This window comes from Lethenteron reissneri, chromosome 24, assembly GCF_015708825.2.
Source record: "Lethenteron reissneri isolate LAM-NWPU_2019-01 chromosome 24, ASM1570882v1, whole genome shotgun sequence".
Taxonomy (NCBI): Eukaryota; Metazoa; Chordata; class Hyperoartia; order Petromyzontiformes; family Petromyzontidae; genus Lethenteron; species Lethenteron reissneri.
The window spans coordinates 5,374,269-5,401,335 of record NC_083802.1 but is presented as its reverse complement, the minus strand read 5'-3'; the positions used below and the strand labels follow the sequence as shown (position 1 = coordinate 5,401,335).

The 27,067-nt window shown below is 44.7% G+C and overlaps 1 protein-coding gene and 1 long non-coding RNA gene across 5 annotated transcripts in view; one reads left to right on the top strand and one right to left on the bottom strand.

Annotated features, from left to right (window-relative positions):
- The window catches only part of LOC133346453 (uncharacterized), a 58,558-nt gene extending 42,082 nt beyond the window's left edge, over positions 1–16,476 (bottom strand). Inside the window, exons 1-2 of the long non-coding RNA XR_009755564.1 lie at positions 16,380–16,476; positions 9,393–9,478 (exon numbers count right to left, since the gene is read on the bottom strand). This is a non-coding gene — a long non-coding RNA (uncharacterized LOC133346453). The remainder of the gene's footprint in view (positions 1–9,392; positions 9,479–16,379) is intronic.
- The window catches only part of LOC133346452 (RNA-binding protein, mRNA-processing factor 2a-like), an 80,659-nt gene extending 58,367 nt beyond the window's left edge, over positions 1–22,292 (top strand). For 2 of the 4 annotated variants that reach the window (XR_009755561.1, XR_009755563.1), the window contains 5 exons: positions 5,296–5,446; positions 13,691–13,884; positions 16,904–16,976; positions 20,069–20,196; positions 21,519–22,292. Coding sequence is in view for 1 of the 4 variants with exons in the window: in XM_061558025.1 (XP_061414009.1) it covers positions 5,296–5,446; positions 13,691–13,884; positions 16,904–16,969 (411 nt within the window). In the remaining 3 variants the exon portion in view is untranslated. The remainder of the gene's footprint in view (positions 1–5,295; positions 5,447–13,690; positions 13,885–16,903; positions 16,977–20,068; positions 20,197–21,518) is intronic. The other 2 variants (XR_009755562.1, XM_061558025.1) reach the window with 2 other exon arrangements.
- Positions 22,293–27,067: the final 4,775 nt, after the last annotated feature.

Sequence of the window (27,067 nt, the reverse complement as noted above, 5' to 3'; positions counted from 1 at the left end):
GCCAGGTCGCTTCTGAAAAATAATCTAATATCTCAGTGGGCCTTACCTGTTTTAGGTTATTGTTGTAACGTTTTGACCCGCACTTACTAGACATCTGTGAAAAAGAGCTTCATAAGCTCATCGGATTCGTCCAGTTATACATAAAGATTTTCATTCTGATTTCGCAACGCCCACATGATGGGGGGGGGGGGAGAGTTGGTTTTTTTTCTACTTGTGGCGTGCCATTTGTTTTTGAAGTGACATACACACCTAGTTGGCAAGACGAGCCGTCGACTTGCCCGGTAACGATCCTGCGTGTGCATTTGTAGCGGCCGTTTGTAGCGGCTTGTGGAGTTGCCGTTGTGAATGTGCACTCCAAAGTAACGTCGTTTCGCTCTGTTGAAATCAATTAAGCTTTATCAAATATGCCACCATTCACAATAAAATCGTCACAGAGCATTTCACAGGTAAACGTAGCATTGCGTCGAAACAATTAAAGTTACACGAAACAATACAAAGCATAAACATACCCTCAAAATCTATAAAAGAGATTATAAAATGCATCTTTAGCCTGCTTTTAAAAACCGTGACACCTTCTTTATCAGATGTCGTTCATTGGTGAACGCCACGTCAACAAAACAGCAACAAGCACGTTTCACCATGAGCATGCTTCACGCAGAGACACGTAACCCACAAAACCGGACTAAGATTCCTCAAACTCAGACTTGGAAATGTTGTACTGCTAAGGTCAGCATGTCTACCAATGAGCAGACCCTTCCCCAGAGCTCACCATCAACGAGTGTGAACATGTGCTCGATCACTTCTCATCTCAACATGTCAGTACGTAAACGACTGCCTTAACTCGTGCACGATTGCATATTTGTTGTCCGATGATAGTTACGTCACAAAAATGAGCATTCATTGACGTGTAAGATTAAAAAAAAATATTCTAAATAATACCCTTTGATTCTCCATAAAATTCTTGCTGTGTCTTGAGACTCTTTTTTTCAGTACGGGGGGTGAAGGGGAGGGTCCTGGATTGAGATGTTTGGCCGATTTATACATTTGGGTTTGGCTTTTTTGGGAGGGGAGGTATAGAGCCCAGAGAAAACGTACACACGTACGAGGGGATAACACTGCAAGTTTCCACACAGATGGATTTGGTCCACTTTGTTGTGCTGCCATCTCCTGGCCACGTGGCAGCCCAGCAGGTTTGGGAGATCTGCCGAGAACGACTGCCCTCCCACCTCGTGCTGAATTACAGCACGCCCTCGTCAAATAAATATAGGTTGTTTTGTAAAAAATAAATAAACTGCTAAGTATATTTTTAGGTTTTTTTGTTCAGTCTTAATAGCTGTCTCGTTCATTAAACAAACAAAAAACATTACTTTCCATTAATTGCCTTGCATGATGCCTTAAATCTGTTTAATGCATGCTGTAATATGTTTCAATGTTTAAGTAGCCACTAGTCATATTATGTTGGAAAAATCATGATTCAATGTTTTCTTCAAATTTTTACCCATTTTTTTATATTCGGTTTTGCATGAATTTTGCGAAATATGAGAACTCACAATTTGTGATTAGCACTATTACATTATAGAGTGTGTTTACAATAAGGCCCTGCTCAATCATGTGGAGAGCTTGAACGCACAAGGCTCATCATATTCTTTGTGAGTGTGGCCCTACCTGGCACACTGTCGGGTCATTTTTTTTTTAGTTTTCTGATCCTTTATGAGAAGGTGAATTTGGTCTGAGCGCAGAGTTTAAAATAACCTTGAATGTTTGCAGATGTGCACTTCATATCTGTCTGTTTTTTCTTTTTCAAACAAAGAAGTGCTTTGAATGTCATCACTAATTCTACATTTGTGTGGGATCATTAATAGTCCTGCCCTGACAGCATGTGGCTTGATGTTTATTAATCTGATTAACAATTAGATTGAGTACGCTGAACCTATGTGCACTTACGAATTTCATCTGTGGGCTTATTTTATATCTCTTTCAACAGGAGCAAAAAATATACTCATAACACCCTGGCAGACCATACTGACAACATAAAAAAACCACGTAGTTCATACATTTCGTTACTTCCATGCATGAGGTATCATTTACTGAAATCTGTGAAAAAATGACATCGTGTGTGCAAGGAGCTAGGTGATAAATCATCCCCTGAATAGGTCACCAACCTGCCGCGAGATGTTTTAAAACCAGCCTCCAATCACAGAGTCCCAAGTGGCAAGCGGACGGACAGTCGTTGCGCAATTATTTTAAGGGCCTCTGTGACAGCCTGCAAAATCAAACCTCCGACACCAAAAGAACCCAAGGCCACTCTGTAGGTCACTGGGTTCATTAATGCAGGCGTTTCAAAAGTAATTTATAAACTGAAGTACTTCCTCTAACAGAACATTATTACCTGAGTTTTATTGTGGTTTAGTGGCTCAGTGGGATAACCGTCCTGTGCCTCTGCGCCGAGTCAACAGAACCTCTATGCTCTGAGCTTGAATTCAGCCAGGAGAAGATCGATTGAAAAGCTGTGAACTCTGGGAGACCCCTCGAGTGTGCGGTGCTCAGGTGCATGGTCACTTTGTGTCCCTGCACAAAAACAGCGTCCCCAAATAGCTCCGTCCAAGGGCTTCCTGTCTGCTGGCCTCTTGGGTAGTTTCTGGTAAATATATAAGTGCGCTTCTTTGCTGCTTGTGTGATTGTACAATTAACTTGCTCAAATACATGGAGCCGTCGTGACAAGTAATTTGTCGTGTTCGTCTAAGCTATCAGTTGCCTTGAAAAAACACGATTTAGCTTTTATTGCAACTGTATTTCAATCCTGAGATTTGCATATTGTCATAAAATGAAGAAGTTGACGTCAGAACTCTGCAGCTAGCAGTGCACCATCCTCTGAAGTCCCTTGGTCACGCCTCGTTATCCACACCGAGAACACACATTTTATTTCTTGGCGATGACAGTTCGTCACGTGTCAATTAAACCTATTTTTTATTAAAGTCTTAAGATGTTGGAATACACCACACAAAGTGATTTTTGAATGTGTTGGGTTTGGGTTTGTTTATGCTGCCTATTGGTGATTGGGATGAAACCATCGACAAGAACCCACTTTGATCAAGGGTGTCTGTCCGTATTCCAACCCAGGATCTCAGTCAGTGGTGCTGGCTCACTGATCTGATCCCTGAGCCACCTGGCCACCTTCAACTAATTGACTTCTGAAGAGATTTACTCTTTTATAAATTATTTGCGATGGCACACAGTGCAAGCCACGCCGTGTAGCACTGTTGATATATGTGTTATTGCAAGGTCACAAGAACAGTGCCGTGCACTGTCTCAACCACACGAACGATCGTTCGATATTGTAGACTGCACAAATATTTTCGCATTTTTATTTTTAGTATTGTAGTTGCTAAGAAGAAGCCGAGACATGTAACACAATGTGGCCGGCATTAAACGACAACTGGACGGAGGATAGTGGGTGAGACATGATGGACCTCTACAATCGAGTTGGATTACATGAGGGTTGTGACGGAGTTCCGAAGTTAAGCTGTGAAAGAAAAGAAAATTTGGGTACCCGATGATATTATGTTGAGCTTTTGCACCGTACGTAGCCACGGAGGTGTGGGGGAAGGACAACACACTAAACACAAAAGCAGTGCTAAAGAAATTAGTTTTCATATTTAAAAGTGGATAGCTGCAGTGGCTTCCTAATATCGGAAGGAAGAGCATTCCAGATGGCATCTGGAATGCTCGTCTTTGTTCGATGGCTAACCAAAAGATTCAATGGCTCACCAAGAGATAATAATCATCAAGCATCTCGGCTATTTTAAAATACTGTACACAATCACATTATTCTATGTGTTTTAAACTCATTCAATTGATTCACGTGTTGACGTAATTATTATTTAATACCAGGTAAGAGCACATTTAGACGTTGTGTTTTTCAAGGGCAATCTTTGAGGAAAAATAGATCGAAAGCTTAATTGTGAAAGTTTTTTATCCACAATATCATTGTCCTCATTGTCCCATTATGGTCATCAGAAAGAGTTTCTAACTGGTGGAATATTTTTTACATTTCTTCAGAGTTTGACTTTTTTTTTGGAAAGTTCTTTGTCAGGTTAATCGATAAAATAAATAATACAACAATGACATTAAAACACTTTGAATGGAGGGAATTCGTTCTGGCAATATAACTTGTAAATGTGGAAACAGTGAACATCAGCATGTGTGGTTTGCTAGCCCTTTAAGTCAGTATGGAGGAAACATGGCTCAAGCCTTGCTGATGACTCACAAATTCATTGAGTAGACCTTTACGTTTCAACGCAATATAGCGATAACTATAGCATTGAGTCTTGATACAGAACGTAAAAAAACCCAAAAATAGTTGACTTCTGAAGTGTCATGTGTGTACGTTAACAAATGGAACAAAATGTCATGTAAGAAAGTAACAGTTGTACAGTTGCCATAAAGAAAGTTTAAAAGGTGCCGTGTACAATAAAATGAGAGAAAACAAGACCATCTTTTTAAATACCTGGAGTGTGACAAATCCAATTTCTATACGAATGAAAACACCGCAAGCAAATGCCTAGGATACATGGGCATTAGAGAATACTTAGTATGTTGCAAAACAATGCGAATCTGTGGCAACACTTAATATCCTGTTCAGAAAATGTTTGTATTGTCATTCTCTTAACATATATTGTATTTTTTGTGTTTAGTAGATGTATGTGCAGGGCACGTTGTGCTCTTATTTGGCATTACCCGGCTGCTTAGCGTCCACGTAAACAGCCTCGCCATCTGCTACCGATGCCTTATTTGGGTGTAAATGCCAGCACGAGGTGGAAAAAAATTCATTGAAATTCCCCAACCCTGAACGGTGTCGGCCACACCAGCGAAACCCTCCGTTGGTGTCGCATTCCCCGCGCGCGCTGCCACTCCTCCCCAACATTTTGACGCGCAGACGGAGCTCGACACTCTGCCTCTGGGCACCAACTACAATGTGGCCAGGGGACGGCAGAACAGCCATGGATTCTTGACTCTGTCTGTGCTGAGCTTTGAACGTTACCCTCTCGTATTTGTGAGGGGGTACCTTGTGACTTTGTCCCACAAGCCAAAGCAATCGTATTCCAAACAGCCGCCAACGTGGAATCTTTCGGGGAAAAGAGTCTTTTGGCTCGTTGAGGCTTTGCTAGGTAAATACAGGCCATTGCTGTTATCCAGATTCATGTAATTTTGTATCATCTTGTGTGCACATCAATCCCAGTGTCATGATGTCTGAATACTCACGCACGCGGTGCGGTTTACTTGTTCCCCTGACAGGGAATTCGTTTTGACCCGGACATCCCTCAGACGCTGCGGCTGGAGTTCGCCAAGGCCAACACCAAGATGGCCAAGAACAAATTACTGGGGACACCAAACCCCACGGTGCCGCATCCCGCTCTCGGCCCACACTTCATCGCCAGGGATCCTTGTAAGTGTGCTACGGGGCTCGAGGGAGTAAAGGGTTTGTGGCATGAATGCAGGAAGCAGGGGGATTTTAATTGTGGGAGGAAAAGAAAGCAGCGGCATGATGGATCAGGAGGATGGGATGGATGGGCTTAGGGTAGTTGGCAGGAAAAGAAATAAATAGTTGGGTAGGAGTGGAGGGGATGGTTTGGAGGGAGGTCAAAGGGTTTGCTGGAGGAGTAGGTGGGTGAGGCTGAAGTGGGGGAGGTGGCGTAAGCACAGGCTGGTTCTGCCGGCCGACACAGTGTGTGTGTGTGGGTAATTTTTTGGGACTACATGTTAACATTCGACCTTGTGCAATCACGCGCTTTGCACGTTGTTTGCAAATAATTGTTGGCAGTGGGCTCGGTAACACACCGGGTCGCGTGCTTCTTTCGTGTGCGGTGTGTAGCCACTACCAGGGTGGAACAAGAGGAAGTGGAAAAATAATAACTGGCCCTAAAAAAATCCAGAGGGGTTAAAAGATGTTGCGTCCCCACTGTCTTGGAGAACACCAAAGCCCTTTGGTTGCATTTCAACTATTTGTCTTGAATATTACGAACGTGTACAAATCACTCAGCTTAGTCTGATTGGCCTTCATATTCTCAGGATTTGCTGGTAACCATCACACAGCCCTGCGGTAATGTATGCATGTATGTTGAACTTCTTTTGCACCGTTGGTAGCCAACCATGCTAATCGGAGGTGCGAGAAGACAACAAACTGTACCCAAGAAGCATTTCTAAAGAAATGAGTTTTCAATCTAGATTTAAAAGTGCATAGTGGCTTCCTAACATCGTAAAGGAAGAGCGTTCCAGATGGCCGCAGAAGCACACCTGCAAGCGCGCGATGCAGTGGCCGTCTTTGTTCGTTGGCCAGCCTAAAGCCGCTGCGAGGATTATTGGAGTTCGTGTAATGGATTATGTTCCTTGACGATGATGCCTGATCCAAAAATCCATTAGCGTCCGAGTGTTTACTCTGCTGTGATGCGTTGTCAGAGGCTCGCTTGAGCTCCATCGCTCGTTTCCTGCTGAGCCAACTTTACAACCTGCCCAGGGACTTGCCCACTCATGGGAAAGGATTTAGTAGAGGGGAGCGCACAAAAATATTAGGGCAGAATCCCTGCCGGCCCAAAACCGGGAAAAACTGGGGCCGTCTCTTAAATTAGGATTATTGCCATGAAGTAAAAATGTGTGGGGCTACACTAACATGGAAACATTGAAACTCTGGTCACTTGTTGGTCTTACGATTATTAGTTCAACCACAGTATCCTGTATGTATCAAGGAGACTATATAACCCTGTTGAGACAGTGAAACTGACTCTTTTGCAAGAGTGACCTTTGGGTGGAAAAGACAAAGTTTAACATTTAGGAACATCTTCATGGCCTTATTCAAGATGAAGTTTGGCAGAAAAGTATTTACACTACCATCTTTATCCATACAAGTATTGATTTGTAAACGCTGGAATGAAGTTTCCTTACTATTTGTACTTCCAAATTATGCGAAGACATTTTTTTGGTTCGGAGAAATTAATGACTAACTTAAAAAGCCGAGCTAAACCGTCAGAAGTGTTTTGTTGTTATGACAGGCAATTCATGTCACATATTTCCGTTCTTAACCTTAGAACTCACAACTTACAGCTCCACTTTATGGTGCCGTTATAATGCTCATCACGAGGGCCTGTCGAGAAAATCTGCAGTTTTTCAACTTTGTTCTTGGCGCTCAGTGTCTAATTAGCTCTTGCTTCTGTGGTTGACACCCTACCACCCTGTGGAACTGTTGCAAGGCTGCTCCTTAAGCAGTGACCTCTGCTCCGTAACGTAAAAGCCTCGTGCCCCGCGGGTCTCGTCTAAATGTGTGTGCATAAGCTCCTTTGACGGCTCTCCTCATCACGGTTGTGTAATATTGAGATATTGTGTCATGCCATCGCCACCCACGACACGTTTTCCAGTACTGTATCACAATTTATGTGTTTCCTTCCATCATCATCGTCATCGTCAGAATCCGCCACGATTGATCCACTGCTGGATGAAGTCCTCCTTCAGCCTTCGCCGTCTCTCATGATCCTGCGATGCAACAATTCACCGAGCACCTGCGCACATGAGCTGGTTTTCTCACTCCATCTCCCTGGTGGACGTCCTCTCGGATGCGTACCATTACTTGGATGCCGCTCCATTTTCCTTGGCCATTAACCGTCATCCCTCGTAGCCACGACGTGTCCTGCCCAAGCCCACATACTTTTCTTAACAGTGTGAATGTTGTATTTTAACTTCATCAGATCTGTTGCTGTGTGCGATCTCTGTTGCAAAGGATATCCGAGTACATGTAGCCACCTGGGGTTGGTTAAGCGTTCTATATATATATTTTTCAATTTAGTTTCTCTAATTATCAACATTGTGGGTTTGGCAATCAACCCCAACATTTATACGAGTAGGTCATTCAATGTTGGCAAGCCACATTCTAATAATTATCTAAATATTTATAGGCTGCTCAGAGCCTTTAATCAGTTACTATTTGCAAACTTTCCCTGTAGTGATAATGTTGATCAATAGAACCTCAATACACACTTTGATATATATAAATACATTTTTTATAAAATTGCCTTTTGTAGAAATTTGGATTTGTCCTTTGGAAGGCAGTTTATTCGTATACATTGTATGTAACGCGTTCACTTGACCTCCGGTGCACCTCGAAGCCTCTTAATTCACCACAATAAAAAAAACCCATTAAATTCCTGAATCAAATCCAGACCACTATGAATGGTGACAATTCATAGAATTACATCGCAATAATTGTCCCCTGGCGTGTCGGATGTGTGCTGTGATCGCACGTGTTTTAGATGCTTTTATAAACCTAAATTGTGAACATGCTTACAGTGTTGATCATGAGCCACTTTCAGTCCACTGCTAGATGATTAAGGCCTTTCCACGCTGACAGGGCCAGGTGGCTGCAGTTCATCTATCCTCGCATCGGCTTTTGGCTAACCATCGAACAAAGACGGTCACCGCATCGCGCGCTTTCAGATGCGCTTCTGCAGCCGTCTGGAACGCTCTTCCTTGCGATATTAGGAAGCCACTGGAGCTATGCACTTTTAAATCATCTAGATTGAAAACTAATTTCTTTAAAACTGCTTTTTGTGTTTAGTTTGTCCCTCCCCCGCACCTCCAATGAGCACGGTTGGCTACTTACGGTGCAAAAGAAGTTCAACATACATACGTTCGTCCCCAACATATGCCTTGGCTTAATTTATCCTTCTCCTCTCTGCTCGCCTGTTCGCACTTCTTTTCTCCCCGTCACCTCCCTTGCACCGGCACGCTCTACCAAATTACGTGTGAAACGCAGTAATGATAGCGATCGTGATGTTCGTCCCCCAATTTCACGTGTCTCTTCTTGTCATTTAAAAAAATATCCCAAGAATGTATTCATCCCTCTGTGTGCTTTTCCGATTTTGTCACAGTTTTGCTGACGCACAAAGGGTTTTGCTGACGCACAAAGGGTGAAAGTGCTATTTTCTATCGCAGTATATTGCCATGAAGATAAATATGATAAATATGCCCTGTTATGAGGGAGACACTATAACATGATAGGGTTTTAAGACGAATATCTCCCGTATAGCCTGAACAGGCTGTTGGGGCAAGTGCTGTTAGCAAGCACCTATGAAGGCCGGCACAGCACACGAGGGGGCGGATGGCCAGCACTACGCCCGGCCGCCTTTGTCTCCCCAGTGGCGATGTTTACACACCGCACCAGGTACTAATTTGAGGCTGAGTAGATCTAGAGGAGGCCCAGGACCGGTTCAGATATTCATCACTGGTGTTGGCCATGAGCGGGAATCGAACTCGGACGGCCACTCAGGGTTGCAAACACACACCCATGCGCACGAGCTCGCCAACTGCACGTACAGCGTTCATATTGACCGCAGAATGGTATGTACCTTCAAGTCGAATCCAAGAAGGGGGTGGAGAGACCATTCGGTTTCCATGGCTGTCTCATTGTTCGGCCAAGTTGTGACTTTGCAAACTGTGGGAGAATTTGCTTTTACCAGCCGTGTACGAGCTCGGCATGTCTGGTAATCATGTCATCATAACGCGAATCCTCTCGGAGGGGCAAGTAACTGCAAGCCTTGTGTTAGGTTTTTTTTTATCTGTGTCAGTGCCGCTGGATAATAGTTCATTTTGAAGAGAGTAGAACAAAAAAAGAGGGAGCTTGGTGCCTGCCTTTGAATTTGACTTTTGACATTGACATTTGTTATTCCGTTTTTGTGCAGGGTTGATGGACCTTTATTGAAATATTCATACATTACTGAGAGCATTTATCATTAAAAAAAGCCAAATTAGTGGCACCCGAAGCCCACCTTTGATTTTCGTTGCGCCGTGGGATATAGAACGTTACCAAATCAACTAACCGCCCCTCCTCTCCCGCCCGCCCGCCCCAACCCCCAACCTTCTATTTTGTGAAAGATTTCAAATCCAGACACGGCATGATGGTCCTGTAATTATTCTATCCGCGGCGCTGTTGGTTTTTTGTGGGGGTTTTGGGGCCGCTGGCCACATGCCCGCAGCCACAGTTAAACAACTGAAACGCAACTGAACGGTGGCAAAGCATTTCAACGTATTCATCGTCATCGACTCTCAGGCCCCTCGCGTGGGAAAGTGCGGCCGCCACACTTGACTAACATGGTCACGAGGCACTGTGAGGGAAATGGCGGGGGATTGTCCTGTGAAATTATGTCTTTGCGTTTCTTCAAAGCGATTATGTAAATTAAGACCTTCGAAATGCGTTTTAACGTAATCCTCGCGAAAAGTGCACGAGTTGAGTTTTTGACAGCGTGCGTTATAATGGGGGCTTTCACAGCCGGTATCTTGGACATGGGCCGTGCCTGCCTCGCCCATAACTCATCACAATATTGGCTATGTTTGATTAGCTTTCATTCAGGGTTAGCTGAGTTTATATAATGTGCAATTTGTGTATTTCTCTCCAACACTGGTTTATGGAGGAGAAAAACCAATTTCTTCAACATTATTTGACCCGGAAAAGCCTCACTGAGTCTTAAGATACTTTTCTCAGGAGGGTCCTGCTAATTCTGAAATCTAGGTGGTAATGTTGCCACGTGTTTTCCCAATTGAGTAGTTTGCAGGTGACTTTTATAACTGTACGTAGAACTTCTTTCGCACCGTACATAGCCAACCTGTGCTGATGTAGAGGTGCGGAGCTCAAGTTCTTATCATTTCAGCACACGCCCAGCGTGTTGGGATAGCAATCCACAACATTTAAATGATATGCGGTAGAGCACACGCCCATCGGTTTGCACTGTTGCCGGATCCTAAATAGGTGCTCGCTCACCAACAGATCCGATCGAACCAAGATGCTTGCGCACGTATATGGCCTACTCTTTTTCGAATAATGTTGCGAGCCCTTTCACTCCCACTGCGGCGTAAAATCGCAAGCCGTGTTGCACGGCAAGGCATTAACCAGGGTGCCTCCTGGGGTTCGAACCTCGGAAGATCTGCAACAAGGGGCAAGCGTGCTACCACTCGGCCACGTCGATTCCCCACGGAGAGCCAGTTGTTATTCGGGAGTCTAGTTTTTTTTTTATCGCGTGTCTCAAGATTCAGATGTTGCAGAATTGTTAGATGGGCAACACATTCTGTGACTCTCGTATGCAGAGTGGCCTTCATCCAGCGGTGGAACGATTTCCATCACAAATTTTAAACGTGTACGTCACCATTGTTATTACTATGATGGTGGTCAACAATAGAGCCTTACCTTATTATCGGTTACTCCTCCGTTTTGAGCTCATAATGAAATGCTTTCCGCACACTTGTGTGAAATCACAGAGGACGTCGTAATTGGAAGACCGCATATGTTGATCTCCTGCTTTTGTCTCTGTGTGCGGACTTGACACGCTTGCCCTATGTTCGTAATATTTGGCGAGTTTGGCTCTGGAGGGGAGATTAGCAAGGAAGATATTTTTCATGGATTTTTTGTTTTCTACTTTTTTGTATAATATTTCGCTTTTTGGCAAGACTTGATTGCAAAATATCTCAATGAAACCAAACCCCTTTGTTACACTGGAGAGAAAATCTTGACAATTGAGTCGTATTTGGTACGTCGTGCTTGTAACGTGTACATGTGTGTTGTGTTGTTATGCTCTTGTTTGTATGTATGTATGTTGAACTTCTTACGCACCGTACGTAGCCAACTGTGCTAATCGGAGTAGCGAGAAAGGGTGACGACTGTAAACACTAAATATTACCATCGAGGAGTATTGCGAATATTTATCTTTTCGCGTTTTTTAGCAGTAAACCAAATAATTGTTGTTTCCTGTACGCTCTTTATTCGCGTTAGTCTTGAATTAAAGTTGCTATTTTCTATCACGAAAGTCAGCCACATCTGCGAAGCAAGCATAATGGTTTCAATTCATCAGTCTAAGGACGTCACGTCCATCACAGTGGAAGCTGGACATCACCCGTGAATGATGTGCAAGTATCTTGTTAAAGCCTCATTACGTTTCGCCGTCAATCCCCCTGTCACTCTGCTGCCTTGTCGTGGGCACCATCGCCGCTCGAATAAGTGCCACCGATAGTCGGCAACGTGGCTGAAGAGGAGGCAGGCAAGGGCAGAGATTCGCGAAGAATGCGGTGGCTGCAGTGGTTGGCTAAAATAGCAGCCTTATCGGCATTCTTCTGTCATCTGCACTGCCACTAGAATGAATTCGCTTTGGAGAATGTTGGAAAGTGTTGCTTACGCGGGTTGTTTTTTTCTCCACAAAGTCTCGGTGGCGTTGAACCCAGTAGGGAAATTCCACATTTATATGGCGGTGACCAGTTTCTTAAAAAAAAAGAAAAGACAGCCACTGGCCGACTGACCTTGGGGTGGTGAGCGAAAAGTTGAGCGATTGCATTTGTATTATTTGTCCACCGACACAGACAAACCGCCGCCCCCCCCCCCTCCACATTCATCATTAGCAATTCCTTGCAGTACAAACGGCTCCTCAGAGCAACACAATGCCCGTTGCCCAACACATCAGTCCATTTTGTATTGTCCTGTTCTAATAATGCAATGCATTTGGCGAATGTGATGAGAATTTGTTACGCACCAGTTGGCTCTCATATGACACCTCTAAGAGATGTATAAATGTATATATATATATATACCGTACTGTATACTAATATGTGCGCACCTAAATAAAGTGTATAGTGTATATAGGCATCATATTGACTCGAAAGAAAAGTTAATCAGCTAACTCACACCCACAACTTACGTTTAACTTCTCTCTTTATTTTACTTTATAGAATTGTTCATTATTGATTTAAAGCTTTTGTGACTGCAGGAATCCATACTCTTTGGGTCTTTCTGTAAAGTCACGTAGGTAGAAAATAATAGATCACGACGTTTCGATAGCAACACAAGCCATCATCCTCAGGGGAAACAACACAGCAGGCGGACTGCTGAGGCAAGGTGGCAGTAGCGCTCTCGCTACATTTCCTCCTGCCACAGCAGTCCGCCTGCTGTATTGTTTCACCTGAGGACGATGGCTTGCGTTGCTATCGAAACGTCGTGATCTATTAGAATTGTTCATTTTCATGTTTACATGTCTGACGATGTGATGACGCTTTGGGTGGCTGAATTGTACCAGCAAGGCGCCGCGTGTTAACCAAAAATAAATTGACTTTGACTCGAGTTGGCGCGGATACGTCGCTAGAAGGGTCGATGTGCAGTGATGAAGGCTACCGATAGAGTGGCTGCCAAAGGAGCGAACGCACCCGAGAGGGCAATGAAATCAGCTCGTGCGCAGGAGCTCAATTGATTGTTGCATCACAAGTCCAATGGAATTGTATTGGAGAAGCCTTTATCCAGCAGTGGATATAGAGCATGGTTGCTTGCTGCTGCTGCTGATGATGATATGTGTGTTGAAATTATTTTGCACCGTACGTAGCCAACCATGCTGAATCGGAGGAGCAGGGGAAGGACAATAAACTAAACACAAAAAAGCTGATTCTCAAGAAATTAGTTTTCAATCTAAATTATTTTAAAGTGCATAGCTCCAGTGGCTTCCTAATATCAGAAGGAAGAGCATTCCAGACGGCCGCAGAAGTGCATCTGAAAGCGTGCGATGCGGTGATCGTCTTTATTCAACACAGAATATCCTGTATGCTGTATCTTAGTCGAGTGTGCTAATGTTCAGCGTTGTGGATTTTGATTTTACGTCACTTTATTGTTAATTTCCAGTCATCCACAATGGGCATCTAATCTTCATGGACCACATTGCAGATGACATGTCTGGGGCGGCTCTCATACCCGCGGGGCCGGAAGCGTGGATGCCTTACCCCCTGTACGCGGCAGAGTTCGCCCCGGGCCTGCCCCACCACGCCTTCGCCTACACGCCGGCCGCCGCCACCGCGGCCACAACGCTGCACACACAGGTATATCAATCCGAGAGGGCCATCTGCTATCGCTACACACACAGGTATCTCAATCCTAGAGGGCCATCTGCTATCGCTACATACACAGGTATATCAATCCGAGAGGGCCATCTGCTATCGCTACATACACAGGTATCTCAATCCTAGAGGGCCATCTGCTATCGGTACACACACGGGTATATCAATACTAGAGGGCCATCTGCTATCGGTACACACACAGATATCTCAATACTAGAGGGCCATCTGCTATCGGTACACACACAGATATCTCAATCCTAGAGGGCCATCTGCTATCGGTACACACACGGATATCTCAATCCTAGAGGGCCATCTGCTATCGGTACACACACAGGTATATCAATACTAGAGGGCCATCTGCTATCGGTACACACACAGATATCTCAATACTAGAGGGCCATCTGCTATCGCTACACACACAGGTATCTCAATACTAGAGGGCCATCTGCTATCGGTACACACACAGATATCTCAATACTAGAGGGCCATCTGCTATCGGTACACACACAGATATCTCAATCCTAGAGGGCCATCTGCTATCGGTACACACACGGGTATCTCAATCCTAGAGGGCCATCTGCTATCGGTACACACACAGGTATCTCAATACTAGAGGGCCATCTGCTATCGTTGCACACACAGATATCTCAATACTGGAGGGCCATCTACTATCGGTACATAGGTAGTCAAATGCAAAATGGTATCTTGTATCGTTACATAAATTAGTTTTTCAGGCTGGTGAAAAAGCTTACGTAATTTTCTTCTAGATCTAAAACAAATACATTTGTCAGCTAATTTTAAGAGGTATCGTTTGCTTCTTCTTAACTAAGTAAATGGTGATGTTATTCCAGTCTACAACAAACTTTAATTTATAGTCTGGTCACTAATTAGGTTAAAGTCTATTCATGACACCTGAGCTTGAGTTATTATTGGCAACAGCATTGGTAGATTAACCACACATATCGTCGGTTTATTTTCTGATGCAATTACCTATTAAACCCTGTAGAGGTAATCCTTTTTGTGCCTTGACAAGTCGGCTGTCGGGCTCTATGACAAAGTCCAATGCAATGTGGCACACTCATTCGCCCACCATCTCACCACATGGCCACTCGGTGGAGGCTCTGTGCATCTTCACAACGACAATTGTTCATATAATTTTTTATGCCAACATTAAGACTCAGCCCAACCACTGGGCATGCTGCCTATTGGTGTCAACACTCTGGACTTGCATCGGTAGGTCACCGGTTGGATGTCCAGAATCGGTAGGTTTGTTAAAATCCTCCCGCCTCTATTCACCCATCGGTATAAACGGGTAAATCACATGCCGATGGGCAGGTTGTGTGCGGTGGGGCAAAGTATTGCCGTTCACCACATCTACCGAGGTGTTTGGTGAGCATGGAAGAGTAGGCCAAAACACCCTCTAAATCTCCAAGGCATTGTAGGGATGCACCTTCACCTCTTCCCAACGCAATCAAAAATGAGGTGGATCATTCCAATGAGTGAGGTAATTTTATCATCGTAAAGCCAGGCACAGAATCGTGGGGTCTTTTTCCTGGAAAGTTAAAAGGCAACTATGTCAGTGTGTTGAACTTCTTTCGCACCGTACGTAGCCAACCACACTTATCGGAGGTGCGTGCGGGGGAAGGACAACACACTCAACACAAAATGCAATTCAAACAACAAACTAATTGTCACTGCCCACTTCCAATTCCATGCTCTCCACATAATTCATTGGCACAATCACCCCTATGACACCACTAATATGGAGGGATACAGTGAATATCTCGTTCTTAAGGAATATAAATTGATCACTTAGTGTGGACCGCTATCAACTGAAGGTTGAAGTATATATGCAGTGCGTCGAGTATTCGTGTGTCCTTTTGTGTCTGTGCCATGGCCTAAATCTCAAATTCCAAATTACAACCAAACTTTGAAAATATGGATTCCTTTTGTAATAAAGTTAGAAGGGCCCACCTTGAGAAGGGAATATTGTATCTCAATTCAGTCTCACCTGATGTAAAAAGCGATCGATGCACATATGGTGTATGCATGTCTATGCCTTTATTGTGGACAAATGTGTTTGTGATACTGCATTGGGAGTGGTGCACGAAAACAAATCACAAACAACCAACGCATTGGTCAATAACAACACTGCTCGAAGAAGAAGTCGTATATCATAGGCGACGTTCCAGTCAATGGCCCTTCTTCAGCTCTGCAGTGAAGAAGCGCCATTGTCCAGAAATGGTCATCTACGACATCATTTTTTTCTTCTTTCTCCTAGGGCAGTGTCATTGATGAATGTGCAGAGTATTGTAGAGAAACATTCAAGCCAAAAAAAAATACAATGGCACATCATCCACAGCCGTACGTGAATTATTTGTCAGTACAGGTAAAAAAAAACCCTATTTTTAATGAGGCCGTTCTTTTACACGAGAGCCACTCGCGTTGTGTTGCCGTGCAATCGAAGCGACACTTACAAGTCACAGGGCTGAGCACTTAGCAGAGCCACGGGGGTGTATGATGGTTGAGATCCAGCCTGGCAGGCTCGTGCATGTTTCATCATGCCTTGCCTCCACTCGGCCTCCTGGACACATTAAAAATCTGTTAATTTTTAACCACATGAATGTTTAACTGTTCCCGCTTAATAATTGTTGACTTTCATTTCCTTTAAACAGCCGTTCAATGCTTAGACTGGCACTGCATTAAAACGACTTGAAGGGGGAGAAAAAAAACGAGACTGATGTATAACTCAGATGTAGCACTATGGAATTAAAATTACGATTCAGCCGTAGAGATATTGAACTTTTTCTTTACTATGATGCCATTCCAATGAACTTAACATCTGATGTGTGTGGCGGTCGGCTTGCTTATTTAGCACACTGTAATAGCAGCCCTCGCCTGCAACAGTTCTGGGTGAGTGGGCAGAGCTTTCAGGAACAGTTCACCGCAAGTTTGTCCAGAAGACTGATGGTGAGGTGGATTTCTGAAATTTTATTTGCAGGTTCGCTGGTTGCCACCCCCAGCAGAGACGGCCCCACAGGGCTGGAAGGGAAGGCAGTTCTGTTAGGATGAGGGTGAGTGCCTCCTTGCCATGTCATTCTGTGCTTTCTCCTCCTCATCCTTTGACCTTGAAAACTACACTACTCTTGCTGTCCGCAAGCAGATGTCACAAGTGGGCAAAATATAACGGAATGGATCGAGACGTCATGTTATGCTCGCTCGCTGTGTGCACCTCTTCCACAAGTGGGAAATTATAGATGGCCCACAGTGCGTTGACCGTGGTCACCCTAACCAAACAATGGCCCTTACAGCGAACAACTGTACTCTTACGCCCACTCTCTGGCAGATCGGACAGTATTGGTCACGCTACTCACGAAGCTGCCACATGGCTCACAAACTTAAACCTGGATGTATAATTGACACATGCTCGCCATGCAGTAGAAGAAGATTACCGCTGTGCCGCTTCTGCCAACACCGTGGCGAATCCAAGTTTGTTGCTGTCATCATTTCTCGACTTGTAATCCCCTTGTTGGGGTGGAGCGGTGGCACGGCGTTTAGTGCACCGCACTATGATCCAATTGTCTCAGCCGCTGCCAGCGTTGCCGATGAGCGATATATCTGAACCGGTTCCGGGGGTGGGGGAGGGCCTCCTTCACCAACCGGCACTGACCAGCGTGGTGAAGTATGGGTCAATCGACTCCGATGACCAACGCAGCCTGGAGAGACCTTTAATGCGGCAGTCACTTTACAAAGAGGCTGAAGTTATTAATGATAATAAAATATTAAGATAATCACGATTATTTAGTTTTCACATCCCGTCATGTGTTCGTTGCCGACACTTTCTCTTCCTCTCTCGCAACGTCTCGTCACCGTTTTCACTGTTTCCACAAGATCTACTGTGGCCCGTCCCTTAACCAATTTTGGTAATTTTGTTAGATGAGTGGTCGGGGCGGTTTACATAGCTTTTGAACTTTTTCAATCTAAATAAAGCTCCAGCCATTTGGAAAATTGCATGATGTCATGCAAGAAATCAAAACTTTCTCGCTAATTCTGTGAAGTTTTGGCATGCTTTGCCATTGCCCACGTGTAAGCAATTTACTCACTCAACGGCTGGCTCCGATGACGCCAATATTCGCACTGCTTTACCCGAGGTGCTTGCAAAAACGCAATCGATCTCGCTCATTGTCAGAGCGCCTCTGTGAAAATAGTTACCTGTGAATGTTTTTTTTTCTCTCCCAATTTTTGGGCTGCGATTGGCACCAATGGAAATCCACGCAACGTTCGACCTGCATCAAACCAGATGTGCATCACTTGTCGAGGAGCTGATAATGTACAGGTCTTTAGATGGAGAGGCCTCCCCCACGCCGCTTGGCCTATGGGGGGGGGGGGTTGTGTGACATTACTTCACCACACTCTGGACAATACTGGTTGATACAAGGGGTGCCCAGGAACCGGTTCAGATAGCAACTGGCTGGGCATCAAACTCAGGCTGCTGGGTTCATAGTCCAATGTGCCAACAGCCACTGCTTTCAGCAGCAATAATACCCGGGAACAGAAAAAAACAACAACAACCTGCCTTCACTCCAAGTTGCAATTTTTTATTGTTTAAAAAATATCCAGCTGAACTATGTTCAACAAATGTGCATTTTATTGCACCAGCAGCCAACAGTGCAAGCTAGACGCTGCTGTAACTGCGCAGCTCCCCATTGTCCTCTGCCATGACCTACAGTGAGCACATTTGTCCTTCATGCTGCCTGCGCAGGATCTGCCCGGTACTGTTTGGCATTCACACGGTGAAAAAAAAATTAACCCGTAAAAACAAAGTTTTTCACTATAAATCCTTTATATGCGTGGCGGCTAGAGTCCTCTCGTCCTCTGGCTTGAGATGGCTGCCACCTATGGGTCAGATTATTGTCTGCCACCATTAAGCAATTGGTAATTAAATATTTAAAAAAAATTCCTAAAAAGTGTAAAATGTAGGAAAAATTTTTTTCACGAAAATACATTATCACGCACAACGAGTCTGTGTACAAAATGTCAGCTCGATTGGATCACGGGAAGTGGGTTAAAAAACGACCGAAAGATTTGCACAGTCGTAAGCGCGCAAGCAAGCAAGCAAGTGAACTTAATATAAAGGATTTAAAAAAAAACGCCACGCCTGTGAACACAGAATACGTGAAGTGCCCCAGATTGACTCCACTGTACCCCACTCTGCCGAATGACAAAAGTAGACTTGGTGTGATTTTTCTCCCGTCACTTTTATATTTAGAACCTCTTAACATATTCTTGCATGCGTGCAGCTGCTTATCGTGGGGGCAGTAATGTCTTTTGTTCATCACCTGTGTGTGTGTGTGTGGCTTTGTATGCCCCTGTGTGTGTGTGTGGCTTTGTTTTTTGCGGGGGAGCGGTGGCACAACGGTTCGTGCACCGCACTACGAACTCGGAAATCTTAAGTTCGATTCCCGCTCACGGCCAAAATCGGTGGCGAATATTTGATCTGCTGGCGGGTTTCCCCAAGGTCGACTCAGCATTAAACGAGTACCCCATGCAGTGTGTAAACATCTGCAGTGGGGAGAAAAATGTGATCAAGCGTGATGCTTGCCCCCCCCCCCAACCCTCTTGTAACTTAACTGGCCCTTACAGGTGCTCGCTAGCAGCACTTGTCCCAGCAGCTTTGACAAATCATTGTCTTTTGCTGATTTATCGCCTTCAGAGGCACATTAGTGGCGAGATGTTACGTTTCCCGTCCGGTGTGCAGGAGGTCGTGGGTTCAATCCCGACCCTGACGCCTGCCGCTGTATATTTCGAGTTTGTGATGTCTCTCTCTCTCCGTGGTCGTGTGGATTTTTCTCCGGGTCCTCATCTAGAGTATTTGGCTGCTGTAAATTTCCACGTGATAAGCCACTCTGTTGAGATATTATTTGTGGCCAGGTCACTTCTGAAAAAATAGCTATATAGCTCAGTGGACCTTACCTGCTAAAAAAGTAAATAGTTTAAAAATGCGGTGGGTGCCGGTGGGTAGGCTGTAATTATTACGACAACGTAGTCAATCGCAACTGTTATGCGATGCAGTAGCTTTGTCGACCACTCGTACCCAGCTTTTGCCTGGTTTTGCACGCCCTTGTTCCTGACAACTGACGTGTGCCTCGCTGCTGTCCCTGTGCAGTTTGTTGGATGTGCGATGTGGCGTGTGACCCTGCTTGGGCGGCTCCCGGGCAAGATGAATTGTGGGCGACGCGTTGTGATGGGGCAGTCAGGAGCCGCATGGCCATGGAAGGGAAAGGCTCCCAATACGTGAGTAATAGAATCTGTCAGGGCTTTTTACCGAGACCTGGTTACCGAGTGTTCACCAGCGCCGTTTAATATTAGGGGGCGGGGGGGGCGGGCGGTTCTTTCGAGTGTGGGAATGGTCGTGTGCTTGCCTCTGGTCGGGTTTTCTCGGGAGTCAACAGTGGGGTTATCGTAGCCGACGTGTCCGATAACGCAGGGTATTCTTCAGCGAAGCACAAATGTTGGTAAAACGCCAGTTTCATCTTCACCTTTGTGTGCGCTGTGCCACCAAAACTTTGGTTATCACTTTCATCACCCTTATAATATGTGTGCACTGAGCTCTGGATCACGCATGCGCGCACTCTGAAACGAACTTCCACGTTCCGCGCTAATTGTTACCGATTGCATTTTCGCCGCGCGTTTATAACTGCAAAGAATTAATCGCCGGAGCGATGCGCGTATCACGATGATAATGACGGAGGATGCGACGTTGTGGTTAAGACGGCCGTTGACTCGCCGCTGTGGGCTCGGGTTTTGCGCTTGTGCCGTTGTGAGATGCTGAGGGGAATGACGCGGCCCTAACTGTCGGGAACCCCTTGGCCACAATGGTTCCTTCCCATACTCATCCCCAGGGCACGCAGTGCCCTCTATTTGTCCTTAAAGGGCCAAGTTATTCTTTATTAAATCTTTACCTGCCGTTGATAATCAACCACAGTAACAAATCAACATGCTCCTATTTTGTTCGGTGTAAGACTGTTCGGGTTTGCGTACTGCATCATATTTTTATAGAAACACATCTTTTTGGAAGCCCATATAATGGTTAACTTTACACGCGAAGGCACGTCAGTGTATTTTTATGAGCCTCTCACATAAACGTGTAAATTTCTGCCTTTTGAATCGCAATGGCTTGGCAGACAAAGGAGTAGAATGCGTCCGAGAGGACGTCTGCTGACGAGACGGAGCTATTTTTTTACATCAGTTTTGAGTGAAGGTGATCGGTAGAAAATTCGATCGCGTGATCTTCACAGTTGGCGGTGGCTCGTGGATATTCATCCAGCAGTGGATTGAAAATGGCTTACTGATGATGATGCTTACGTGAAATAACCGTCTCAAAAGATGATTATTCTCAAGATTGTTTTAACCTTTTGAGAGGAAGGGTTACCGTTTCATACCCGAACCATTACCACACGAAACATCTAATCGTGCAATCTGGTCGATGTTGCTGTCTGCGCCATTGTAGCTTTACAATTAAGATTGTCTCCTAAAAATACTCCGAACAGCATGCATCGAGTCAACAACAACAACAACAACCTGTCCTGCATTGTTTGTTTCCTTCTGTTTATCAGACTAAACGCGACCTCACATCTGATGCCCTGCATCGTTCCCCGGGGGCTACCAACAGCATCACACATCCAACAAACGTAGCAATCATCGCTCATGTTTTGCCTTTTGATACCTTATTCAATTTATTTAAGAACAACGACGAAAAAAAAGATGATCTTTCCAATTGTATAAAGTAAATCGTCATTCTAAGCAACAAATTGTCTATGATATTTTTATATCCAAAAAAAAAAATGTACGCTTCTAATCCGTTATTACGTTTTGGATTTTGTGTGTTTCTGTTGCATGCTCTTTATTGTAAAAATAATAATGAATAATAATAAAAAGTTAATACCGTATGAATTATTATAGATACATAATTGCTGTAACAATTTTATTAGAAGAGGAATTGTACTCGGATGTTTAAAAAAAATATTTCAAAAGTGCAATGTCTTTTGGTAACATTCTAAAATAATAATAATGGTTTTTTGTTAGTTTTGTTTTTGCTATGGAACACTTTTTCATGCAATATGTTCATACAGGTATACAATATACTGTCTGGTGCCATTGGTAAGAGTAACACAGTTGTATCGCTGCAGGAGATGTTATTTGAAAATTGTGTTTTAAGAAATGCGGTTATTTGTGCTCCATACAATTGGGGGGCGGGGGGGGGGAAGGATAAAGTATTTGCTTTTCATTTTGTAAAATATTTCTGGGTTGTGTCTGGCTACCCATGCTAATATTGTAAATGCTTTATGAGCATTGTACTTTTTTCTTCATTAAAAAAAAACTGTTAAAATCAACAACTTTTCTTGTTGCTCTGTGACTCTTTTCAATTCGCTGTTGGTATTACTCTGAGTCGGTACATTTGTCTGGCCAAGTGACCTCAACACTAGGGCCAGCGACTTAAAAATCGAAAGGTTGTGAGTTCATACCCTTGTTGTGGGGGGGGGGGGCGTAGATTCAGCCCATCACCTCTCTGGGGTCGATAAAATAGTTAACCTTTTTTTGGAAAGTCAACAATGGTTGTCCTATGGATAGACTCACCCCTGCCATAAGAATGAAGAAATTTCACCACTGTGTTCCAGGTCTGAATACAGGGAATGAGCACCAATGCCTCTGCTTCATTGAGCGATAATGACTGCTGGCTTTATCGTCTATAGAAGGTTAAGCTTAACAAAACCACGAGTCTTGATAAAAATGCTCTTAAAACTATTCAACAATTTTTTTTATTATACCAGGTTCGGCCCACTTAGCTATATAGATATTTTTCAGAAGCGACCTGGCCACAAATGGTAGCTCAACGAAGTGGTTTATCACGTGGAAATGTACAGCAGTCAAATACTATCAACGCACGTTTCTAAATGTGGAGGGAAAAACTGGAGGACCCAGAGACAAATCTACACGACCACTGGGAGAAAATGCAAATTCCCAATATACAGCAGGTGTCAGGGTCCAGATTGAACCCACGACCCCCTGTGTACCAGTCGAGGTAGTTAAAATATCCACACCATGGCACCCAAATACCTACATGGTGCTAAATGCCAAGAGCCACCCAAGTAATGTGAACTTTAGTGGAACTTTTCTGGTAAAACCACGTTTAAATGTAAAACAGCCACCTTAGTTCTGGTATATATCTGATATTTGTTTATAACGAAATATTGGGACGGGACCTTTGAGCTCTTCCAGTCATAGCCGATGATTAAAGCGAGGAGGAGGAAGAGGAGGAACACGGCGCAACGACTTTCTCTGAGCCCCCTTGCGCTCCCTGGCAGGGTTTCCCCTGTTGTCAGCTTTCCGCACTGGCCAAACGGTGGCGCATTCGCCACTTGTTGCAGAGGTTTCCCGGTGGCATTCCAACGGCCGTCCTGATTAATGGGCGCCACATGATGGCCGAGATGTTAACTACCTCGACTGGTGTACAGGAGGTCGTGGGTTTGATCCCAACCCTGATGCCCGTATATTTGGAGCTTGCGTGTCTCTCCCCGTGGTAGCGTGGATTTTAATCCGAGTCCTCTAGGTTTCCCTCCACATTTAGAAAACATGCGTTTCGAGTATTAAACTGCTATAAATTGTCGACGCAATAAGCCACTTCCCTGAGCTATCATTTTTGGCCAGGTGGCTTCTAAAAATGAATCTGTATAGCTCAGTGGGCCTTACCTGGTCAAATAAAAAAAATAGTTTAGTTTTAACAGCGGTTGTAATAACTGCGACGACACGCGCAGCCATCTGCTTCACAGTGGAGGTAAAAGTCCCCCTGATGCCATTCACAAGACTCGGCCATTGTGTGCCGATGTCACGCTCCAAATTTTCCGGATTCGAAAATTCCCTACAAATTACTCATTGGGACAAACGATCGTCGCCCACGCTTGCAAATGAGACTCATCCTGATATCTTGATTTATCACCTGATTAATATACTGTTTTAATGAAGAAAATGTACAATAGATGCTGGATCTAAGCGCACCCTGTGTAAGCATATTTCTCATCATTGGACCTCCTTTGCCAGTACCAAAATATAATAATAATAGGGTTTTCCCCCTTTTTTCTGGCAACAAAACTGAAACCTTTTTATGAGGATTCATGTCTGCATTAACCACAATGCCTGCAGTCAAATGCAAACAAAAAACACAAGAAAGCCGTCCCTTGGTGTGGACCAATCAGCTTCAAGGACAATGCATATATTATCATCGTGTGCTTTTGTTTGCATTTGACTGCAGGTATTGTGGTTAATGCAGACATGAATCCTCATAAAAATGGTTTCAGTTTTGTTTGCCAGAAAAAAAGGGGAAAACCCCTATTATCATATTTCTCATTAAAAAACACATCCTACATTACGCTGGTGGGAGGAAGGTGATGGGTAACTTCTGATACAAGCACACGGCGGAAATAAGCACAGCTCCACTTTCCCAATGTATTAAGAGCAATGATAATCAGGAAGAATGTTAGGGATGGAGTTGGCACTTTACAGAGTGACAGGAAGTGCAGTGAAGTTGCAACAATCGCACACACCCTCATACTGTTGTTCTCACTGCTAAATGCAAACACCTGTTTCCACATCCATTTGAGGGCGGCGGTGGGGGGGGGGGTACCAGTTTATTCACTGAATGTTCACTACAATAGGCATAACATTCAACATCACGTTATAACAATTCATGGAATGGAACACTGCCTTGGAGTGGTGAAGACTGACCCATGCGGTTTGCATGTTCTCATTTTGGTCACGTGGATTTTTCCCCTGGGCCTTCCAGTTTTTACCCCCCCCCCCCCCCCACGTTTAGAAACACGCGTTTAGAGTATTTGACTGTATATACATTTCCACATGATAAGCCACTTCGTTGAGCTATTATTTATAACCAGGCCACTTCTGAAAAACAGCTACAGCGTATAGCTCATTGGGCCTTAACCTGGTAACAAATGTTAAATAGACTAAACACATTGCTAGTCAAGGACTCCCACAGATCTGCGTTGTGGTCGTGCTGTGTGTTGCTCAGCATGATGTTTGATGTTTGGCCACACGTCCAGGAGAGCTTCTACAGTAACATCGTGGCAAACAACACGCTGCACGACCCGAAAACAACAAATAATCGCAATAGGTATTGTGATTATCGCAATAGGTATTGCGATTTTTTTGGGGGGCAGAATGTAATTCACCGTCTAATTTCGTGCTTTTACAGGTCACCACCATACGTCGATGGTGATTTACTGTGAGCAGCCAATAATGGGTGTTGCGATTTTTGAGGCCCACAAATGACAGAATGTACATACATATAACGTGAATAAGCCAACCAAGAGGAGATATCCATTGTAATTTGTATGAATACACGAGCTTTACTACCCGGCTTCGCCCGAGACTTGGGTGGGGGGGTGGGGTGCGTGACGTCAGCAGGTACACTGCGTGACGCTGCCGCATGCGGGTGACTTCACAGATGTGACGTCACTGCTCACTTGCCGTGCAAAATATATCCATTATTGTGCCCCCCCCCCCCCCAAATACAAAAGTCTATTTTTATACTTTTTGTACAGTCTGGAAAGTACCCACATGGCAAATTTGAAGTTTGTTGCATGTCGGGAAGCATGCTAAACATTTCGAACAGACACATATTCACACATTTCCCTTTTATATATATAGACTAGCTTTACTACCCAGCTTTGTCCGGGACTTGGATTCACCACGCCCGGCCGCCTTTGTCTCCCCAGTGGCGATGTTTACACACCACACCAGTGACTCGTTTGAGGCTGAGTCGACCTAGGGGAGGCCCAGGACCGGTTAAAATAATCGTCACCGGTGGTGGCCGTGAATCGAACTCGGGTCGCCAGGTTCGTAGCGCAGCGCGCTAACCACTACACTACACACGCACGCACACGCGCGCGTCCATAGGTACACATACACGCGCTTGCTGCAGACACACGCAACTTTCAGGGTGCGTACGGCAGTAAACGACTGAAAGAATAAAGCAGCAATGCTGCGCGAAGAACGCCTTAGACCTGCAACACGTTTGTATGGCACTTTACTCGCGGAGAGTTGGGGGGGATGCGTGACATGAGCAGGCACACTGCGTGACGCTTCCGCACACGGGTCACATGACAGATATGACGTCACAGCTCACTTGCTGTGCAATATAGCGCCCCCTCCAAAAAAAGTGTACTTTTATAGTTATTGCATGGTGTCCAGTCTGGAAAGTACCCACATGGCAAATTTCAAGTTTCTTGCATGTCGGGAAGTACGCTAAACATTTTGAACAGACACGCATAATCACAAATTTCCCTTTTTATATATATAGAGATTAACCACCCTCCAACCCCCCCCCCCCCCCCCCCGTCTGGTCTTCCCACGTGATTGGCTCACAAATGACGACATCACAGTCACCCCTCTCTATTTAAGACCGAAACAGGAGGAGGATTTCTCCACAACTCTGGCTGTCGCCTGATGAGGCTGGTTGTAATTACCGGCGAAAACGTCGTACTCGGACTGTAATTGCTCTGGGTTTTACTCTCCAACACAGCGGTGTGCTGCGCTAGTAACTAACTGGCATGTTTTATTTACGTGACAAACCCTACTAATTGGCTGTGTCAGCTGGTGGTGTCAGGTGTAACAAAACATTTCTATTTACGCGATCTAGCACACAAAAAAGGGGATCATGACAAAAAAAAGGAACGACACGGCCACACTCGCGACAACCTATGCTGGAGTTATGTACATCCATGGCAGCTTCCGCAGCAGGAGGTAACGGCAATGCCCTGATTTACGTGTCCCCCTTTTACGTCTTTTCTTACATATACGTCGTCACGTGATTAACACCGTGACCTGATGTGTGTCACCTCAACCCCCCCCCCCCCCACACACACTCACGTCGCTGACAGCAGCATCGTACGTCCTTTCTCGCAGTGGCGTAGCTAGGATAATTTGCGCCTGGGGACGAACTATAAAATTGGTGCCCCCCCCCCCGTTTAATCACATAGCAAAATGTAATTACATGACATGTAGGCTGTGTGTGGCGGGATATATAAACTTTTAGGTTGAGGTGTAGATTTGTGCAGTAGTTTCAGGCTGTCGCGCCCGCCGCAATAAGTTT